This window comes from Saimiri boliviensis, chromosome 8 (genome assembly GCF_048565385.1).
Source record: "Saimiri boliviensis isolate mSaiBol1 chromosome 8, mSaiBol1.pri, whole genome shotgun sequence".
Taxonomy (NCBI): Eukaryota; Metazoa; Chordata; class Mammalia; order Primates; family Cebidae; genus Saimiri; species Saimiri boliviensis.
Genome location: NC_133456.1, coordinates 26,623,132 through 26,644,662, shown reverse-complemented (window position 1 = coordinate 26,644,662; position 21,531 = coordinate 26,623,132). Strand labels below are relative to the sequence as shown.

The 21,531-nt window shown below is 35.5% G+C and overlaps 1 protein-coding gene across 7 annotated transcripts in view; it reads right to left on the bottom strand.

Annotated features, from left to right (window-relative positions):
* The window catches only part of ZNF148 (zinc finger protein 148), a 146,406-nt gene that overhangs the window by 37,921 nt on the left and 86,954 nt on the right, over window positions 1–21,531 (bottom strand). For all 7 annotated transcript variants that reach the window (XM_003941669.4, XM_074404207.1, XM_074404202.1 and 4 more), the window contains 3 exons: window positions 19,701–19,826; window positions 9,681–9,804; window positions 8,330–8,413 (listed from right to left, as the gene is read on the bottom strand). In XM_003941669.4, coding sequence (XP_003941718.1) covers window positions 8,330–8,413; window positions 9,681–9,804; window positions 19,701–19,826 — 334 coding nt within the window. The remainder of the gene's footprint in view (window positions 1–8,329; window positions 8,414–9,680; window positions 9,805–19,700; window positions 19,827–21,531) is intronic.

Sequence of the window (21,531 nt, the reverse complement as noted above, 5' to 3'; positions counted from 1 at the left end):
AATTGATGCAATAAAAAACAATAAAGGGGATATCACCACAGATTCCACAGAAATTCATACCATCATCAGAGATTATTACAAACAACTCTATGCACATAAACTAGTAAACCTGGAAGAAATGGATAAAGTCCTGGACACCTGCATCCTCCCAAGCCTAAACCCAGAAGCCGAAACCCTGAATAGACCAATAACAAGGTCTGAAGTCGAGGCAGCAATTAAGAGCCTACCACCCAAAAAAAGCCCAGGTCCAGACGGGTTCACAGCCAAATTCTGCCAGACATACAAAGAAGAGCTGGTACCATTCCTTCTGAAACTATTCCAAATAACCCAAAAAGAGGGAATCCTTCCCAAATCATTTTATGATACCAACATCATCCTGATACCAAAACCCGGCAGAGACTCAACAAGAAAAGAAAACTTCAGGCCAATATCCATGATGAACACAGATGCAAAAATATTCAATAAAATACTGGCAAGCCGATTGCAACAGCACATCAAAAAGCTTACCCACCATGATCAAGTAGGCTTCATCCCAGGGATGCAAGGTTGGTTCAACATACGCAAGTCCATAAATGTAATTCACCACATAAACAGAACCAAAGACAAAAACCACATGATTATCTCAATTGATGCAGAGAAGGCCTTTGACAAAATTCAACAGCCCTTTATGCTAAAAAACCCTCAATAAACTAGGTACTAACGGAACGTATCTCCAAATAATAAAAGCTATTTACGACAAACCCACAGCCAGTATCATACTGAATGGGCAAAAACTGGAAGCATTCCCTTTGAAATCTGGTACTAGACAAGGATGCCCTCTCTCACCACTCCTATTCAATATAGTACTGGAAGTTCTAGCCAGGGCAATCAGGCAAGAAAAAGAAATAAAGCGTATTCAAATTGGAAGGGAGGAAGTCAAATTGTCTCTATTTGCAGATGACATGATCGTATATCTAGAAGACCCCATCGTCTCAGCCCAAAATCTCCTGAAACTGATAAACAACTTCAGCAAAGTCTCAGGATACAAAATCAACATGCAAAAATCACAAGCATTCCTATACACCAGTAACAGACTTAAAGAGAGCCAAATCAAGAACGAACTGCCATTCACAATTGCTACAAAGAGAATAAAATACCTAGGAACACAACTAGCAAGGAACATCAAGGACCTCTTCAAGGAGAACTACAAACCACTGCTCAAGAAAATAAGAGAGGACATAAACAGATAGAGAAACATTCCATGTTTATGGTTTAGAATAATCAATATCGTGAAAATGGCCATACTGTCCAAAGTAATTTACAAATTCAACGCTATTCCACATCAAGTTACCAATGACCTTCTTCACAGAACTGGAAAAAAACACCTTAAACTTCGTATGGAACCAAAGGAGAGCCCGCATAGCCAAGTCAATTCTAAGCAAAAACAACACTGCGGGAGGCATCACACTACCGGACTTCAAACTATAGTACAAGGCTACAGTAATCAAAACAGCATGGTACTGGTACCAAAACAGAGATATAGACCAATGGAACAGAACAGAGGCCTTGGAGGCAACACAACTTATCTAAAACCATTCGATCTTTGACAAACCTGACAAAAACAAGCAATGAGGAAAGGATTCCCTGTTTAATGAATGGTGTTGGGAAAACTGAACAGCCATGTGCAGAAAGCAGAAACTGGACCCCTTTCTGATACCTTACACTAAAATTAACTCCAGATGGATTAAAGACTTAAACATAAGACCTAACACCATAAAAACCCTAGAAGAAAATTTAGGCAAAACCATTCAGGACATAGGCGTAGGCAAGGATTTCATGACCAAAACACCAAAAGCATTGGCAACAAAAGCCAAAACAGACAAATGGGATCTAATCAAACTCCACAGCTTCTGTACGGCAAAAGAAACAGTCGAGTGAATGGCAACAACAGAATGGAAAAATTTTTTGTGGTTTACCCATCTGACAAAGGGCTGATATCCAGAATTTACAAAGAACTAAAACAGATTTACAAGAAAAAAACAAACAAGCCCATTCAAAAGTGAGCAAAGGATATGAACAGAAACTTTACAAAAGAAGACATACCTGAGGCCAACAAACATATGAAAAAATGCTCATCATCACTGGTCATTAGAGAAATGCAGATCAAAAACTACATTGAGATACCATCTCACGCCGGTTAAAATGGCGATCATTAAAAAATCTGGAGACAACAGATGGTGGAGAGGATGTGGAGAAATAGGAACACTTTTACACTGTTTTTGGGAATGTAAATTAGTTCAACCATTGTGGAAGACAGTGTGGCGATTCCTAAAGGACCTAGACATAGAAATTCCATTTGACCCAGGAATCCCATTACTGGGTATATATCCAAAGGATTATAAATCATTCTACTATAAGGACACGTGCACACGAATGTTCACTGCAGCACTGTTTACAACAGCAAAGACCTGGAACCAACCCAAATGCCCACTGATGACAGAATGGACAGGGAAAATGTGGCACATATACACCATGGAATATTATGCAGCCATAAAAAACGATGAGTTCGTGTCATTTGTAGGGACATGGATGAACCTGGAAACCATCATTCTCAGCAAACTGACACAAGAGCAGAAAGTCAAACACCACATGTTCTCACTCATAGGCGGGTGCTGAACAATGAGAACACATGGACACAGGGAGGGGAGCCCTACACACTGGGGTCTGTTGGGGGGGAAATAGGGGAGGGATAGCAGGGGGTGGGGAGTTGGGGAAAGATAATATGGGGAGAAATGAGAGATATAGGTGAAGGGGAAGAAGGCAGCAAATCACCCTGCCACATATGTACCTAAGCAACAATCTTGCATGTTCTTCACATGTACCCCAAAACCTAAAATGCAATAAAAAAAAGAGAAAGAAAATGTGGCACATATACACCATGAATTACTATGCAGCCATAAAAACGGATGAGTTCATGTCCTTTGCAGGGACATGGATGAAACTGGAAACCAGCATTCTCAGCAAACTGACACAAGAACAGAAAGCCAAACACCACATGTTCTCACTCATAAGTGGGTGTTGAACAATGAGAACCCACAGACACAGGGAGAGGAACATCAGACAGTGGGGCCTGGAGGGTGGGGGATTGGGAAGGTATAGCATTGGGAGAAAAACCTAATGTAGATGACGGGGCAGCAAACCACCACCATGGCACGTATATACCTATGTTACAAATCTGCACAATCTGCACATGTACCCCAGAACTTAAAGTATAATAAATAAATTAAAAAACAAGATTTGGGGAGTAGGGATAATCATACCTAAAATACATACACTTAATTGAAAACTGGGCACTTGCACTATAAAGCTTTTGATCTGCCATATTTCAGTTCTAAGAAATAATAATACAATAGAATCAATCTTCTAGATGACTTCTCTTATCCTCGTAAATAAAAATGTTTTAAGTATGGTTTTATATATATATATGTATATATATATAATTACACCATACTTTAATTACACACACACACACGATTTTTTTATGGTATTTACCGAGATGTTCTATTATACAATGTTAAGCTTTTATATGTTTTATGTATAACCAAATCTTTTAGTATGAATTATTAACAACTTTGCAGATGAAAAAAAGAAATCTGGTTTCCAAAAGTTTTGTTAAAGCTGAAATGTCAGTCCCAGCAATCCCTACTTCTCTGCTTAACACTTCCTTGGCAAGATCTGTCCATGACAGAGCAGTCTGGGCTTTAGCAATCACAACGCCAAGAGCTTGTAGTGCACACAACATTCTCAGTTATACAAACAGTATTCATTTCCTTCATCCTCACAAATTAAGAGGTAAACTCTAAGTAGGTATTTAACATTTTCTTTCATAAGACTTCTCTATTATAGCTAATTAACTATGAATGAGGGCTTGAAAAACACAAGTGGAAAACTAATTTTTATCAATAACAACTATACTAAAAGAAATATGAAGGGTTAAGCTAAGCTAGTCAAGGGTAAATTAACATTCCCTCTCATCCCACCCCATTAGCCCAACTGGTTGACAAAAATAAGAATACTGTTATTATTCAGCTATTTAACACAGTTGTGAATAAAAGTCATAGTAAAGAGGAAAAGAGGACTGACATGTTTTCAGGCATGAAGAACACTCACTTAGATGACAGGTTTTCCAGTGTTTTTGTATTTTTATAGAGAGAACTGTATAAATCTAAGAACTAAAGGCTTAAAAAAGAATCTTATGGAAAAAGAAACCTAGTGAACATATGTAATTCTGAGTGATTTAGTTTTCTTCAAAAATCTCTTTTGTTTTTGGGAGGAGAATCATCTATAAAAACTTCCCTATATATAGAAAGAGTTTTGGCCAGGCGTGGTGGCTCACCCCTATCATCCCAGCACTTTGGGACGCTGAGGAAGGCAGATCATTGGGACGAGCCTGACCAACATAGTGAAACCTGGTCTCTACCAAAAACACAAAAATTAGCTGGGCATGGTGGCCCGTGCCTGTAATCCAAGCTACTCAGGAGGCTGAAGCAGGAGAATCACTTGAACCCAGGAGGTAGAGGTTGCAGCAGTGAGCCAAGATCACACCACTGCACTCCAGCCTGGGTGACAGAGCAAGAGAAAGGGGAGGGGACAGGAGGGAAGGGGAGGGGAGGGAAGGGAAAAGAAGAGAAAAGAAAAGAGAAGAAAGAAAAAATAGTTTCATAACATTTTTACTAATTGAAATAAAAAATAAATTATGAAAACTGGCATGACTAAAAAGCAACCATGATTTGTATACCAGAACATCAGGATAGGTGGCTTACTATTTAGAGGAATTTACAAAAATAAAACTGAAAATGGTACTTAAGTTTTTTACTCCTCAATCCCTCTTGGTGATAAGACTGGCAGTTTCTTAGAGTAAAATGCTCACAAAGTGAGAAGAAAGAACACAACTATGGATATATGCCATTATAACATTTATTCTATATACACATTTTTAAAATAGGCACCTCAGACAAAAGTACTTGATCCACAAGGCAATCTGCCAATGATGATAAATGTTTAACCTTAATATGTACTTGATCAGTAAGTCTGGCCCTAAAAAAAATTATCAATTAGAATTATCTTTGACTTTATCCTCAAATCCTCGCCTTTTCTCTCACGTCGAAAATATCACCTAAATAAAGGATCTGTAATATTTACAAAAAAAGATAATATTCACAAAAAAGGTAAATCTCCCATAATTGCCAAAAATAGCAGTCCTGAGGATATTTACAATGTGACAGTTTTCAGTGGCTTAGTCTAAAGGAATAAACTTTAAACCAGGATTTCAGGGATCAGCCTCTGGATGAAAAAGTACTCTTCCCTAAATAGACAAGCCCAAATTTAGGAAATGGAATTAAATAATAGCCTGTCTAGGGCATGTTAAAAAATTTTCGTTTTGAAAACCAAATCAATTATGTTCTTATTTTTAAAAAGATACAGATTTATTTATTGTTGGCCATAGCTACCAAGCAGGTAACGATTTTTAACCATGTGGCAAAGGAGCAGAGAATAGGCTTGGGGGTTTGAGGGACCAGGAGGAGACAGTATAATGAGACCTAAAGAGAGAAAGAAGGCTGTATGGAAAATAGAGCCTTTAAGGGCTGATGGTTTCCACCAACCTTTGAGGGTCAGTTAAGTGACTCATCACTCGCTTGACAATTTAAAAATGGATAAAAATATGGAAAATCTTTTTTAATGCCATAACTATTTAAATGTATTCTTCTAAACTGAGATCCTACAGAGAACGAAAGTCTTGACATGGGCAAACTTCAGGGCACTACTCTCCTCCAAAAATAAAGCCATGCATAAAATGAAAGAAACAGCAAAGACAGAATATTAAGTGATGGAGAACCTATTTGTGGTTCTAGATATATACATTCCAAAATAGGTTTAACAAAAAACATTTTACTGTCTTTAAAAACAATCTATAAAAAGAATCAAGAATATGAAGTAAAGAAGGAAAAACTATCCCTTCTATCAGTTCTACCTGGTGGGAAGGGAACAACAGGGCAGAACTGAGTCTCTCTTCAAAAGAACTTTTCTTTGTTAAGGAACCCTAGTGACTGCTTTGCCCTGGTTCCTCTCAACTCCTTACCTTCTTCTAAGCTGTTCTCTATAACATGAGAACTACAACCTTTGCTTCTACCACTTTTAGGTGCTACTATACATACAGGAAGGCTAAGCCATAATTGGCTTAGTGGCAGAGCAAGAAAAACTCAAAAAGGCCCAAAGATAACTTTCTGCTTCTAGTCCCACTCTGCATAGCCAGTGATTTCACATGTGTACTCTGGAATCACAGAGGCTTGAGCTGAAATCTTGGTTCCATCATTTATTAGATATATAAATCTGGAAAAGTTCCTTACCTTCTGTATACTTCCCACTACCTTCTCATCTATAAAATGGGGATAGTAATACTCCTGCCTTTCAAGATTCATGTGAGGACTAAATGACATATTTAACAGTTTTCTGATACTTAGTAAATTCTCAATAAACATTAATAACTCATTATACTCTGACTAAATCCAAGATTCCCCATGGTTTAGTGCAGTTGTTTTTTCTAATCGGTGGGATTACAGGATTGTGACCACCACTTTAAAATAAATAACTCATACACACACATACAAAATATACAGTGCAATAAAGGTAAGTACTGTGTCAAAAATATTTTTTTCAGATACATACCCATCCACACACATACATTCTTTTTTTTTTTAATTGCATTTTATGTTTTGGGTTACATGTGAAGAACATGCAAGATTGTTGCATAGGTACACACATGGCAGTGTGACTTGCTGCCTTCCTCCCCATCACCTATACCTGGCATTTCTCCTTAGCCTCACGCAGCTTTTCTGTGACAACATCCCGAAGTAACTTTCAACAGACAGCACATGTGTCTTTTCCTCAGGGCACAATAGTATCTTGAGAAAAACTCTACAACACTTAATTGCACTATGCTTGCTTATACGTCTGTTTTTCCACAAGAACGTAAACTTCAAAGAAATAAACTGCCTTACGTTATATATTTCTGGTGCTTGAAAAACAATGGATGCTCCATAAATTTTTGTTGAATGAATAAGTATCAAAACCCAACAGGTATTAAGAACACAAAAAAATAACTTTCATTTTTATTTGATGAGGTTTTATTGTTACATAGAAATTTAAATTTAGCTATAAGTCACACAAAAATCTATAAAAATTTTTCTCCCACAGTACCTAACATAGCCCCTTCCAACAGAAAAAGATGATTATGTTTACTGAAAAAACCCTAAATGAGTAATGTGCAAAATGATTGCAAAAAAGGAGAATATCCAAGCATACAGATGTACTGCATAGTTAAAGTTCCAGCCAAATTCATGCTTCTTTTTAGGGGCAAAGAAAATTGAAAAAAAAAAGTTATTAGACAGAAAAGGTTGCTTCCCTATGACAAACTGTCCTTTCACAAATAGTGCTGGTCCCATGAGAACACATCTCAATAACAACACTGGGCAGGAACTTGCTTTAGTACTTAAAACAGAAAAATCGAAAGAACTTTAATATTTTCAATATTCTCATATTATCACCATAGTTCTCAATTCTATTCAAATGTAAAATTCAAAGTTATACACATTTACCAACTCTGCTTTTATTCCATCACAAAAAGCGTAACACTGGAAATCAATTCTAAAGAAACACTTTTCAACATGCTTAGAGGCAACAAAGGTCAAAAGTCAACAGACTACTTATAAAAGTTAGTTTTACCACTGTCAAAAAAAATGCAAATAAATATTTGCTCTAAAATGAGACTTAGGTTTTTAAGGTATGGGTACCTTTACAGTGATGCTCTAGAATATTATTTCTAAATCATTAATAACTTGACTGAGAAACTGGCAGTTCTCAACTTTTTAAGATTACATGTCCACTGATCAGGTAAGGCATATACATGAAATAGAAAGGAAGAGAATGAACTGTACTGTTGCTTTAGGAGTCAGGAATTTGCTTCCTACCCCAAACTAATTAATGATAACTTCACTCTAAATTTAGTAAACACCTAAGGAAACAGCAATTTCAGAAAATCTTCCTTCCTTTTGTCACGTTAATATATATTTCAGGTTTTTATGCAACTGTATTTCAAAGTAATGTCTTGGGCTTGGACATTAAAGTCAAGTCTTAACAGTTAACACTGATTTACTAAAGAAAAAAAAAGATAACCTGTGATTTATAGTCTAAACCAATGGAAATCACAGCAAGTCATTGCCACTTATTAAAAACTATTCTCTTCATTTGAAATAATCATTTTAATGAACCTACTAAGGGTGGTAACACTCACCAGTATGAATCTTCTCATGTCTCTGTAGCAGGTACTTCTGTATGAAACGCATGTCACATTGACTACATTGAAATGGTTTTTCGCCTTAAAATAATTTCACATCCACAAATTAGTTACTGAATAAAACAACAGTTTTTAGTTACTGTTTCTGACAAAAGAAAAATCTTAGATGCCCAAATTTTGGAAAATCACAAAATAGCCATATAAACTGTTGATGTTGTAATTAACAGAATTTTATTTCCTCTCGATTTTTTCCCAGGATTTAAAAATTCATATTCTCATATCACACAAAAATGAGATTAAATTTGATCAATATATTCAAGGGGGAGAAGGAAATGAGTAACGCAATTTAAAATTGAATTTTAAAATCATGAGGTGAGAAAGAACTCTACAGGTTTTATATGTCTTAAATATCTTTTCTTCCTGTGCTGGAAGAAGGTGTACCCATCTTTTTTCCTCCCTGGTTAACCATCCATTTATGCTGTTTTACATATTTTCTTCAGAACTTCCTAAACATCTCTTTTTTAAAAGATCCTGTCTCTTCAAATTTGCTCTCTTTGCTGGAGCTTTTCCTTTTAAGGAAAGTATTCTCTGGCCTGCTCTATGCTGAGAAACCTTATTTCAGTCTTGAAACACTTGTACCTTAGTATTTTCTCTCCTTCCCTTTCACCACACCTCCTTAAAGAGAGGTCTACTCTAAGTCTCAAATTCTTCACTGCCCACTTGTGGTTTAACCCTTATTCTCTGCTTTCTGAAAAGCTACTTGCGATCTCCTTGCTACTTTTTTTTCTCTCAGTTCTCTAACCTCTATCCTCCCTAGGGCAGTGGCACTGTTGGTCACACCCTGCTTGGAATTCTCACTTCTTCTAGCTTCTGGGACACTATTTTTCTAGTTCATCAAATTTCCCTTCTAACTGTTTTTTTCCCCAGTTCATCTTACATGTCTAGTTGGTTTACCCAAAGGTATGCCATCTTTAATACTGTTCTCTACAACTTCATTATCTTAGCTATCATTTATTTATATTTGATTTCCAAATCCATGTTTTAAACTCAATGAATGTTAATAAGCAGGCTTTTAATAATACATTCTTTAATCATCTCTCTAGTTAAATGGAACATATTAAGCCAAACAAGTGTCCAATTAAGACTATTTAATTAATTTTAAACACCCATGCTAATTGTTTCCTCACGAGTTTTTCCTGGCTTCCTTCTGACACTCTGGCCTACAAAATCTCTGGTTTGGAATGCCAGATTAGCTGTGGTCTTAGGAATGAAGGACGTTTACATGAAGATGAAGATAACAAAGATAATAATTTTCATGGCCATAAGCCCATTTTAATTCAAGAAATACCTGTATGAATGAAGACATGTCTCTGTAAGTGATAGTTCGTTCTAAAGGCAGCATTGCAGTGCTCACAAACGTGAGATTTAGGGGTTTTCAAACCAAGTGATCCATCCTCATTTATTGTAAGGATCTAGTTTAAAAAAAAAAAAAGGCAAAAACAAAAGAAATAAGTTTTAAAAACGTAATTAAATACTAATTTTAAAAAAAGATATTGCAAACAACGGTCACCAGAGATTATGAAATATTTTGTTCTTAAATAATCTTGAAAAGACTATTAGAATAATGTTATCATTAACTGTAGGAAAGTACAATGTGACTCAGAATGAGTAAAAATCACTAATAAAACCTTGTAAGCTGGTTAAGTAAGATCTCATCACTCGGCCTTCTCCTATGTAATGCTGATGTGTGATGGAGTTCCTAAGTGTTTTCCATTAGGTTGAGCACAGGTATATTTTCAAATTCAAACTCTCATATATGCAGGAAAAAACTTTTAGACATGATGCAAATATCAATCAGTATGGGACTAATTAAATCATGGAAAAGGAATACAATTTAATATTATGTGGTTGTAAAATAAAATGAGAAAGCTCTCTACATAATTATATGAAAAGGGTATCAGGATTTGTGAAGTTAAAAAAAAAAAAAGGAAAGTTCAGAACCCAGTGTATAATTTTGCTAACTTTTGTATATAAAAGATACATATAAAAATATATGTTTATTTGTATAGGCATAAAAACTACTTGAGAAAGATACATATATACAGAGGTACCTTGATTGTAATGGCTGGGGAACTGGGCAGACAAGAGATAAAGTGGGAGGGAGGTTTTACACTGTACACTTAACAGATTTTTTTGGAACCATGTTAAGTGGTTACTTATAACTTAAAAAGAGAGAGAGAGAAATAAGTTTTCAACTTATAATATGGTAGAATTTCGGGTCTGTTTCAGTCTGGGAGCTCTAAGATTATTATAGAACTACTAAACCATTGTTAAACATATTCCTAAGAATATTTGTCAAATAAATAAATTAGAAATGGCTCCATCTGGGGCATAAGTACTGAATTAAAAAATTATTTTAAAAACTTAAAAAAAATAGAAGTGGGTAAAAGGAAGGAAGACAAGAGGACAAAGAAAGCAATCGTATCTTTCTGGGCTTCTTGAGATGAAGAGTATTGTGAGCCTGGTCTCAATGGTGCCAGAGAGAAACTCACCTTGGGCTGCATGGATTCCCATTTACCAACAACTTGTTCAATCTGTAACATTAAACTGCCTCTTGGCCAGGCATGGTGGCTCAAGCCTGTAATCCCACCCCTTTGGGTGGCCAAGTTGGGTGGCTCACTTCAGCCTCGAAGTTCAAGACCAACCTGGGAAAAATGATGAAATCCCGTCTCTACAAAAATACAAAAATTAGCCAGGTGTGGTGAAACGCACCTCTACTCCCAGCTACTCGGGAGGTTGAAGATGGGGGGATCATTTGAGCCAGGAGGTCGAGGCTGCAGTGAGCCATGATCATGCCACTGCATTCCAGCCTAAGCGACAGAGCAAAACCTGTCTCAAAAAACAAATAAACAAACAAAAAACCTGCCTTTCATCAGACATGTGGAAGAGTAAAAATAATGATTCCTTTTTCATTACTGAGGAAAGAAAGGGGAAAAAAAGGCAGAATATGTTAAAGCAGCAAAGAAAACTAGAAGATCTGATCAGGTGGGGTATGGCCAGGGAAAGGGAAAACAATGCTCTAGGTGTGAGCATACAGAATGGGAGCTGAGAAACTGTCCAACAGAGAGAAATCTGCAAAACAAATACAAAGAACTGTGGAAACTGATTAGGGCCTGCAAACACACAGCTTTGACCCTTTCCCAAACCTAGGAAAGGGTAGTAGGTAAGGGAAAAAGGCTTTAATCCTTAAAACACTTTTACTTTAAATTCAAGAAGACAGTTCGGCCTATACTATATGCAAATAAATGGTAATTATTATGCAAATTATACAGGGCATTTGGATTCTGGGCAAACCGCCCAATGTGGTTAACAATGCTTCAAAGTCTGTGCACCAAAGTCATAGAAGGGAAACATTTGGCAGGAGAATGGAAGTGGGTGCCACAGCTTCCTGAAGAGAGTCAATGAGAGTGGAAAGCTTCATCCTGGGGCCAGTCACTTTTAAATTTTTTCATCCCCTCCAAGTCACATAATAATAAGCAAGTTAACACTGTGTAAAAGGAAAACACACAAAATCTTTTAAAACATGACTCAAAATATTTTCAACATAAAACAAACAAAAAGATGTTAAATACTTACATAAAATGGAACTAAAAACAAGACAGCACCAGGTATTTTTTTCATGTATGTTGCTAAAAGTAAGAAAATCCAACTGCCAAAAAACATGGCACTTCAATAGCTTTCTGTGGCATAGCAATTGCAAGGAAAGGCTTTGTAAGGAACAAATCTGGCCCAAGTTGCTTAATGTGAAACGGATGTAATCCTTGACTGTACAAAGCCCTTTTATGAAGAGTTAAGGAGTTCTAGGTCATTGTTTTCTGGCACTGGAGGTACTGCTGCCTTTCATTGTAGATTCAAGCCTTAATTCAAGGTGAACTTGGTGGATGAAACAGCTACCACTGCCTTGTGGATAAACAAACAGGAAAATCTAGCTTTTTAAAGTTCAAAGACAGAAACACTAAATTCTTGGATATTTTATATTTTCCTTTCTTTCCTTAGGCCAGAGTAACAAACATCTTTGTTTAAAGGACACAGAGTAAACTCATCTTGACGCAGATGAGCACCAATGGCCCTTCCAATTTGTAACCTGTTTTAAATATACCCAATTGATTTTTTTTAATTCATCTCTATAATCTCAGTATCCAAAATAGTATCTGGAGCATAGAGGAGACTCCGTACTTGTCAACTGACCTGGCACCTGCTGTCCATATCAAATACTCCTCCCAGCTTACCACTTCATTGTTTTATCAAATTTGTTGCAAAAAGCAATACTTTTCCATTTTGTAATTTTTAATTTTTTATTATACTTGTAAGTTCTAGGTTATATGTGTAGATCGGGCAGGTTTGTTACACACAGGTGGTGCCATGGTGGTTTGGCTTTTCAATTTTTCAGTCTTCAGATAACTGAGTAGTGCCATAGAGAAGTCGGAAGGCAAAGAGTAATTCCCCGGGCCGGGCGCGGTGGCTTACGCCTGTAATCCCAGCACTTTGGGAGCCCGAGGCGGGTGAATCACGAGGTCAAGAGATCGAGACCATACTGGTCAACATGGTGAAACCCCATCTCTACTAAAAATACAAAAATTAGCTAGGCATGGTGGCGCGTGCCTGTAATTCCAGCTACTCAGGAGGCTGAGGCAGGAGAATTGCCTGAACCCAGGAGGCGGAGGTTGCGGTGAGCCGAGATCGTGCCATTGCACTCCAGCCTGGGTAACAAGAGCGGAACTCCATCTCAAAAAAAAAAAAAAAAAAAAAAATGATTCCCTTAGCAGAACAAAAATAGCACATTATTGCAGGCAAAATTTTCTTCCCCAGTATAACTTGCCTTCTTTTCTTGCTCACACCTTTTCAAGATCTTTTAGTAGACTATGATCTATCAGTTGAGACTGTTTGCTTTAGAGATTAGCAGTCTTACCTGCAACTGGCATCATAAAATATTTTTACTTTTCTTTTTTCCCCCAACATATGAACACCATTATAATTGAAGAATTTGAAGTTTAAAATTTTAAATTCTAAGATGCCTGGCTATAGCAGCTTCAGGTGCCTCTTGTTATTCCTACTTCAGTAGAAAATATGATATATTATATAGACCAAGTGATCAGGCTTTAGCAAGTGGAGAAATTAGTAATACTCTAAATAATTCTCATACACTAGATTTTTGTATTGTTTAGTAAATTTAAAACAAGATTTTATAGACAAAAATTTGAATATCAAATAGGATTTCTCAGTTAATCTGCTTTCTTAATCTCATATCCATTGCAGATATATTTTCTGTTTTAAGACAAATCTATTCCCAGTTTGGCTACCTAAATATACACATATGGTGAAGGTTATCCTAAAAAATATGCCCATTTTCAACAGGCAAAGCCATAAGGTCTGCCTATTCAAATTCAGAGACTGTTTTCACTCCGTAAGGATCACTGCCACTGAATAAATGAAACCTGACATCCCTCAATGAGAAAAAGTTCTGTTTTCTTAAAAGGCAGACATGATTTTTAACATTCATATATGTACTACTAAAATTATTAAAGCACATTTTAAACTAAAGACTACAGGTTTTTATCATATATTCCTGAATCAATCAAAATAACTCTGAAGCCACCAAAACCCAAAAGACAACTTAGAGAGTTTACATTTCCCACCTATTATAAGATGTTCTACTGCAACTGGGGATGGAGAATGACAGCTGCGACAATTCTCTTTACTCTCCAAATCCAGTGAGAAACGGAAAATAGCACAAATCCAAAGATATACAAATAAAAAAGTCACCCAGAGCAATACCCATTATGGCATCTTGACTGTCCTGGTCATCGCTAATAACCCACTCTTGAGTTGTCACTTTCTTTTTTTTTTTTGAGACGGAGTTTCGCTCTTGTTGCCCAGGCTGGAGTGCAATGGCACCATCTCGGCTCACCGCAACCTCCGCCTCCTGGGTTCAGGCAATTCTCCTGCCTCAGCCTCCTGAGTAGCTGGGATTACAGGCACACGCCACCATGCCCAGCTAATTTTTAGTATTTTTAGTAGAGACGGGGTTTCACCATGTTGACCAGGATGGTCTCGATCTCTTGACCTCGTAATCCACCCGTCTCGGCCTCCCAAAGTGCTGGGATTACAGGCTTGAAACACCACGCCCGGCCGTCACTTTCTTTTATCATCAAGATTTTTTATTGTTTCTCGGTACTACATTTTTCTCATTACCAAATTCCATTTTTAAATGGCAAGCTTCTGACAGCACCAGAACAAGAAATTCAATGTATCATAACCATGGTACAACAAATACGATCAGCGTAATGATCCTGGGTTTTAGAAAAGGTTCTTTCCTGTTACCTGAATATTAGGCAAAGAAATATATGAGATTTTCTAAAGAAATGTTTACATCAGATTTTTTTTCAAAGTTAGGGTTCAGTTCCATAGAAAAACAATTTGCCCAAGACACATAATTACCTGGGAAAATTAGATAAATCAATTCCTATTTTTTGCTAATCTTCTTCCTTCATTTTCTTACTATTCCATACTTTGTTTTCATCCTCAGTCTTATAATCAGTTCATCTTTATAGCTACTTGTTCCTAAGTCAAGGTAACATGGAGAAGAAAGCATGAAAAATGTCTGGTACATCTATTTGTCTGTTTCTTTTAATTAAATTTTCCTTATTTTACATCATTCAATCTTAAATCTTTTTGATACCAAAATTTAAAATCTTTTCTGGGAACCAACAACATATAATAAATTGCCAGGAAATGATTCTCTATATAATTTAGTATCTACTTGATGTATGGAAAGTGCTCTTCCTCATTTCAGCATAACTTTGAATAATCAATTTTTTATTCAGATCACCTAACGTGTTACAACAAAAAATCCAGTTCCTTTCTTCAGTACCTGATGAGAGATCCTGGCATGTAACAGGCACTCAAATTATTTGCTGAATAAATGAAAAGAGAGATGTATTTCAGAATAAAGAGATGTTACTAAAAATATCCTCTCATTCAGTTACTAAAAAGTTTGAAAAGACCTATAAAATATATACAACATGGGATTTAGTTAATATTGTTATATTTTACTGAAAAATCTTAGAATTCGTTCATGTTAACCACAGTCCTCCTAAAACCCTTCTGAGATGGAAAATGTTACCTTCTAATTCATGTAACAAGTGAATACCAAAGTCCAGGAGTAATACCCCATTTATTCAGAAACTTCTAGCATCATCAACATTTGAGGTTTTCAAGCTTAAGAGTATAACAATCACCGAAAACAGACTCAAAGGGGTAAAGGAAAGCGATGTGAAGTGGCCACACTGATATACAGCAATGTAAAAATGAAAAGCACGTCACCAAGGAATAAGAAGTGAAGTGACTGATTATAAGCACTTAAAGTCTAGCAGTGAGGATTTTCAGGGTACAGTGGGTGGGGGGGAGCCCTAAAATCTCTGTTCTCCTAGAGGGCTTCAATTGAAATACATGATTTTTTTTATATGTTTATGTCAGCCTCAAGACATTAAAAGATGAATTATGTTCAAATACACTATATTCAAAAGCAAAACAATACGTTAAAGATTTCCCAAAAGGGGTGAAAACAAAATGAAATTTTATGTTTAAAAGGTCTAAGTTTCTATTATGTAGAAAACTTACTTTAATAAAACAGCTAACTCTACAACAGATACAAATAGCCTGACCTAGATGATGTTCCCTAGCTCATCAGACATGCTGCCAAGTGTATTTCGGCAATTTTCGAGTATCAAAACCTACCTTAAGATTAAGTTTAAAAAAAAAAAAAAAAAAGACTCAGCTTTGCCATATGAGAAAGGTTCAGAAGGCAATTACTGCTTAAAATCCATGGCAGGTAAAGATGGCATAACAACACAGTACCTCTTCCCACAAAACTTATCATGAAGGGAGCCACAGTTATATGAATGTTTATAAGCTCTGATATTTTTACTAAAACTCTATCACATTCCTTATATTTCTTGTGCAAATCTCCAATCTAATACTATACAACGATGACACATACTCGAAATATTCAAAATGGCAAGATTTTAAGATTTGGAAAAGGTGTTGGGGGACAGTGGAGTCCTCTAGGCATAATAAATCATAAGTATTTGAAGAACTTGAAATTATTTTTAAGGAATTTAAAATGAGCAACACTTACTGATTTATAAGCATGGGTAAGTATCTCTCTCTTCATACCAAAGAGCAGAACAAATCAACAAAAGCTCTGAAGCATAAATTTTTATACACACTCCTGAGAAAATGTAAAATTACTTATTGGTTATACCTTAAAGTTCTAAGACTCCATACACAAAAAACCCATTCATCTGGAGATGGCAGACCAGTGGTTAAAAACAGTCCGCAACCATTCCCTGTCCCACTACATGTAACATGCCAGGACAACTGAAAAAATATATATATATTGTTTGTTCTTTATTAAAACAAAAAAGAAGAAAACAGAGATAGAGTTCCACAATCTTGCCCAGGCTGGTCTTGAACTCCTGGGGTCAAGCAATTCTTCTGTGTCAACCTCCCAAAGTGCTAGGATTACAAGTGTGAGTCACTGCACCTGGTCTGTTTGTTATTCTTACACTTGTCTCTGCTGTATATTATTTCTAGTCACTTCATCTTCCTAAGAATTTCTCTAAAGGACTATCCTAAAATATTTTCTTATATATACTAGATTTAAAATAAGCCAACCCTATTATCTATTGGCTTATCATTTTAGAATATTTCCAAAGGCATTATTTATTTATATACCTATGTAGTGGTATATTTATATATATTTATATAAATATATATATATTTATAAATATATATAAATTTATAAATATATATAAATATACCACTACATAGGTATATATTTAACAACCAGCTAAGGAATCGGGGGGTAAAAAAGCATTTGCTGATTTCCATGGTATAAATATTCCCATCACAGCAAATTATAAACTACCAATTATATATATAAATATACCACTACATAGGTATATAAATACTTAAATAATACCTTTAGAAATTTTCTACCTATAAATATTCATATACCTATGTAGTGGTATATAAATACTTAAATTACTATTAAAATACTATTACCTATGTCATGGTATATAAATAAATAATACCTTTAGAAACATTCTAAAATGATACATTATAAATGAGTTTACCTCAAATTAGATGAGCAAAATAGCTTAAAGGCTATAAATATCTAATCTATATTTACAAATACCTAGAACATATCACCAAATAGAGAGTCCAACACTCAATGAGAAGATAATCTGGGGTTTAGTCAGAATTTCTAACAGATTATATTTGAAATAGATCCCCCATAGATCAAGAGTGAACCCAAAGTAACACAATCACTATTATAAACAATTTTAGAAATAATTTCTTAAAACCTGGTATTATTCTATAGTTGAAGAACTTGATTTGTTCATTAATGTAAAGAACCCAAAAAAATCCCATTACTTACTGAGAAAAACATTAAAACCCCAAGAAAATAAGTGAATCAGAGGAAAGAAAAGGGAGAATTTCACAAAACATGAAATATAAAATACCAACAAAAATTTTAGAAGTTTCATGTGACCAGAAACTAAAAAAATTCAAATTTAAACCATAACGAGGCTCCCATCTTAAGCAAAGTCTGATACTCAAGACCAGTGAGAATGCAGATAGATATACCTCAGGTCCAGTGCAGGTAGAAATGTAACTGGTATAACATTTCTGGAAAGAGTAATATTATCAAGAAACCTTTCTAAAAGTTCACAACCTTTGATCAATAGTGCACAAAATACATACACAAAAATTTTAACTGCAGTATGATTTAAAAAAGAAACAAAAGGAATAAAACTTTCCAACAACATAATAATGTCCAATCAAGCAATCATTAAATACAACATGATCTATGAAAAAATATGTAGCTAATGTTTGCAAAAACCATTAAACACTTGAAGCACAAAAATTGGTTACATATACTTTAAGTGTTAAAAATCAGCTAATTAAATCTGTATTACGCCTCCACATCTATCCATACAAATTTGAAAAAAGAAAGGGAATGTCGCAGAAAATCAAAGTAGTTATCTCTAGGAAATGCAACTATGTGTTATTTTAGTCTTTATGGTTTCAAAATTTGCTATTGTAGGCATACTTATATATCCCCAATAGTGGTATGCTAGCAAATATTTAACAACCAGCTAAGGAATCAAGGGGTAAAGAAGCATTTGCTGATGTCCAGGGTATAAATATTCCCACCATAGCTAATTATAAGCTACCAATGATTTCGGCAATTGGTTTGCAAATCAAATCTTGCAAGCCAGCTAGGGCTGGCTCCAACATACCAATAAGTCCAAAAGTATACAAATATACAAATACTAATGATTATTATGATTCCAAATCACAAATTTTAAAAAAGTCATTAAAAAATCATATTACTGTATGATCTTTTTAAAAAAGACTTTCTCACCACATGAGGGAAGAAAAAAATAAGACTTAAATATAAAAATGGAAATACACTGCAGAGAGTTCAGATAATTTCTAATAACCAAAAATGCTGCATAAATTCAGCTATCACTATATTAAAGAGAAACAAGCAGGCCAGGAGTGGTGGTTCACGTCTGTAATCCCAGTACTTTGGGAGGCTGAGGTGGGAGGACTGCCTGAGGCCAGGAGTTTGAGACTAACCTGGCCAGCATAGCCAGACCCCATTTTTATAAGAAATTCAAAAATTAGCCAGCTATGGTGGCACATGCCTGTGGTCCCAGCTACTCAGAAGGCTGAGGCAGGAGAATCCCTGGAGCCTGGGAGACTGAGGCTGTAGTGAGCCATGATCATGCTACTGCACTCCAGCCTGGGTCACTTGTTTATTTACTAACCCATTCATTCACCCATAAAATATTTATTGAGGATCAATTATGTCTCCTATTCCAGGTTCTTAGGATATAGCTGTGAACAAAATGAAGTCCCTGTCCTCATGAAGTTTACATCTTATTAACATGGATCCTGTACCTTTTCCTGATGAATAACTGGTATTACGTTTTCCTGAAGCCTTAATATAAAGATAAGGAAAACTAATACAAATGAGAAGAAAGGGTAATGCATGCCATCTGTTACAGACATGGAAAAAGAAAAGTTCATTTTTAGAAAAATAAGGAACATGGTTAAAAAGAAGCACAAAAATTGAAAGCAAGGCCTACCACCACCATGCAGGCATGCACCCCTTCCTACTAAACCACACAAGACTTTTACATCTGCCTTAAGGTCCAGCCAGGTTCTTGCCTATAAGATTAACCAGCAGTTTGGATTAAGAGGTTGTGATTACCACCATAACATATTGTCTTACTTTTGCGGGAGAACGTTGTTTCCGCTTCTTCTTTTTCTGTAAGTCTACTGGCTCTCTAATTTGTTTTTTGTCTCTCATCAGTTGCTCAGATACATCAGTAAAAGTGATTTCCTGCTTTACACTTATCTGTTTAAAAAAAGAAAAGCCAATTTTAGACATGAATAAAAAGTTCATTGTGACAAAAAGCCATTTTATGTTTAATCCTTTGCTAAACCCACATATACGTGCTCCCAGAATGATGATCTACGTGTATGTGTGTGCTAACTATACAGTGCTACAGAATTTATTAATAGGTAGTGAGAAATAAGAATTGAGAGTACATAAACTGAGGGATAAACAGATTTTTTAAAAGTCTTCCTGAGAAAAAAGATTTAAAATGTCCTGGAAAAAGATGGTCATAAGATCTAGCAAAAGTCAGGAAAGCATAATATCAATTTCATTCCCACATTTAAAGAAACTGATGCTAAAGTTAAAAGCAGAAAAGTTAAGTTCCAAAAGCCAATGCAATATTGGAGAATAAAAGACATTTAATTTAGACTTCTTGATGGGTTTTGTATTTACAAAAAAATCAAGTGAACCACGCAAAATCTAAAAGATAATCATATCAAAAGAAAGATAAGACAAATTAACAGTGAAAATCTAACTATCTTCATGCTCAACACTTATGTCATATGACTCAAGTTCTTTGACAGTACGTCCCTGGGCTCTACAACAAACCATCACCAAATACGTATTTACAGAAATAAGTACAGTTTTAGGCTGCTACACTGTACAGGACATGATGTTAACTACGTAACAGAGAAATATTAAAAGAAACATTAAGATTTCAACAATGTTCTTCCATCTTCAGATCTCAATTCTCAGAGTTACCTGGCCTTTAAAAAAGAAAAGAAAAACCAAGGTTCTAAGATCATTAAAAGTACTGCCATCAGTTCTCATCAGATTTGATGGTGTTCAATCATCCCCTCCTTACTGCCACATTTTTAATCTAACCTTGAAGTAAATCAAGAACCTGAAAACTAAGAAACTTTCAACTCAGGCTACAAAATACAGTAAAGATCCTTGAGAACAATTCAGTAAGTACAACGTGTTAATGGCTACATTTTCAAAAGCATGGTACAAAAGATGATGAACATCTTAACAGAGTCACAGTGTAAAGGTGCAAAAGAGCTGTGTAGAAGGGGTTCATGAGAAAAATGCAATCTAAGCCAGGGATTCAGACTGATGAAATAAGAAATGGAAGTTCTCATGAATTCCTAAAATGCAGACCCTGTGAGAATCACAAATGAAGAACCTTGGCACAAAAACATGATGTAAACGATTATTTACTTTGCTAGTAAGTCTATCAAGTTACAGACCGGTACAGTGATCACTCTTCTGGCTTCACTGGTATCAATTATTTTGAATACAAAATAGGAAGGTAAAATCACCACCTACAAGACTTGGGAATACAGACCTTGTATCACCTCTGAAGTGATATTTACTGAAAAACAATTACTGGGAATGTGTAGGAGACAAGGAGAGATAACAGACTATGTAAGCAGCTGTGGAATTTCGCTGCCCTATTTTGAAGGAGCACCAAAAAGTAGTGCAAACACTTCTGTCAGCACGTAAATTGCAAATAAACCATGGAAATGTAGCACGCGGCAATAAAAAAGAGAAACTCTTTTTAGCAAAAGTGTCAAGAAGAGTGTAAGATAAATTCATAAATAAGTTCTTCTGTTAAATGCAATTCACAAACCAAAGAAGAGCCTTTATAAGTGCAAACAATAAAAAGATTAATACATATATATGAACCTGTTATTTCCACATACATGGAAAGTGATTACAT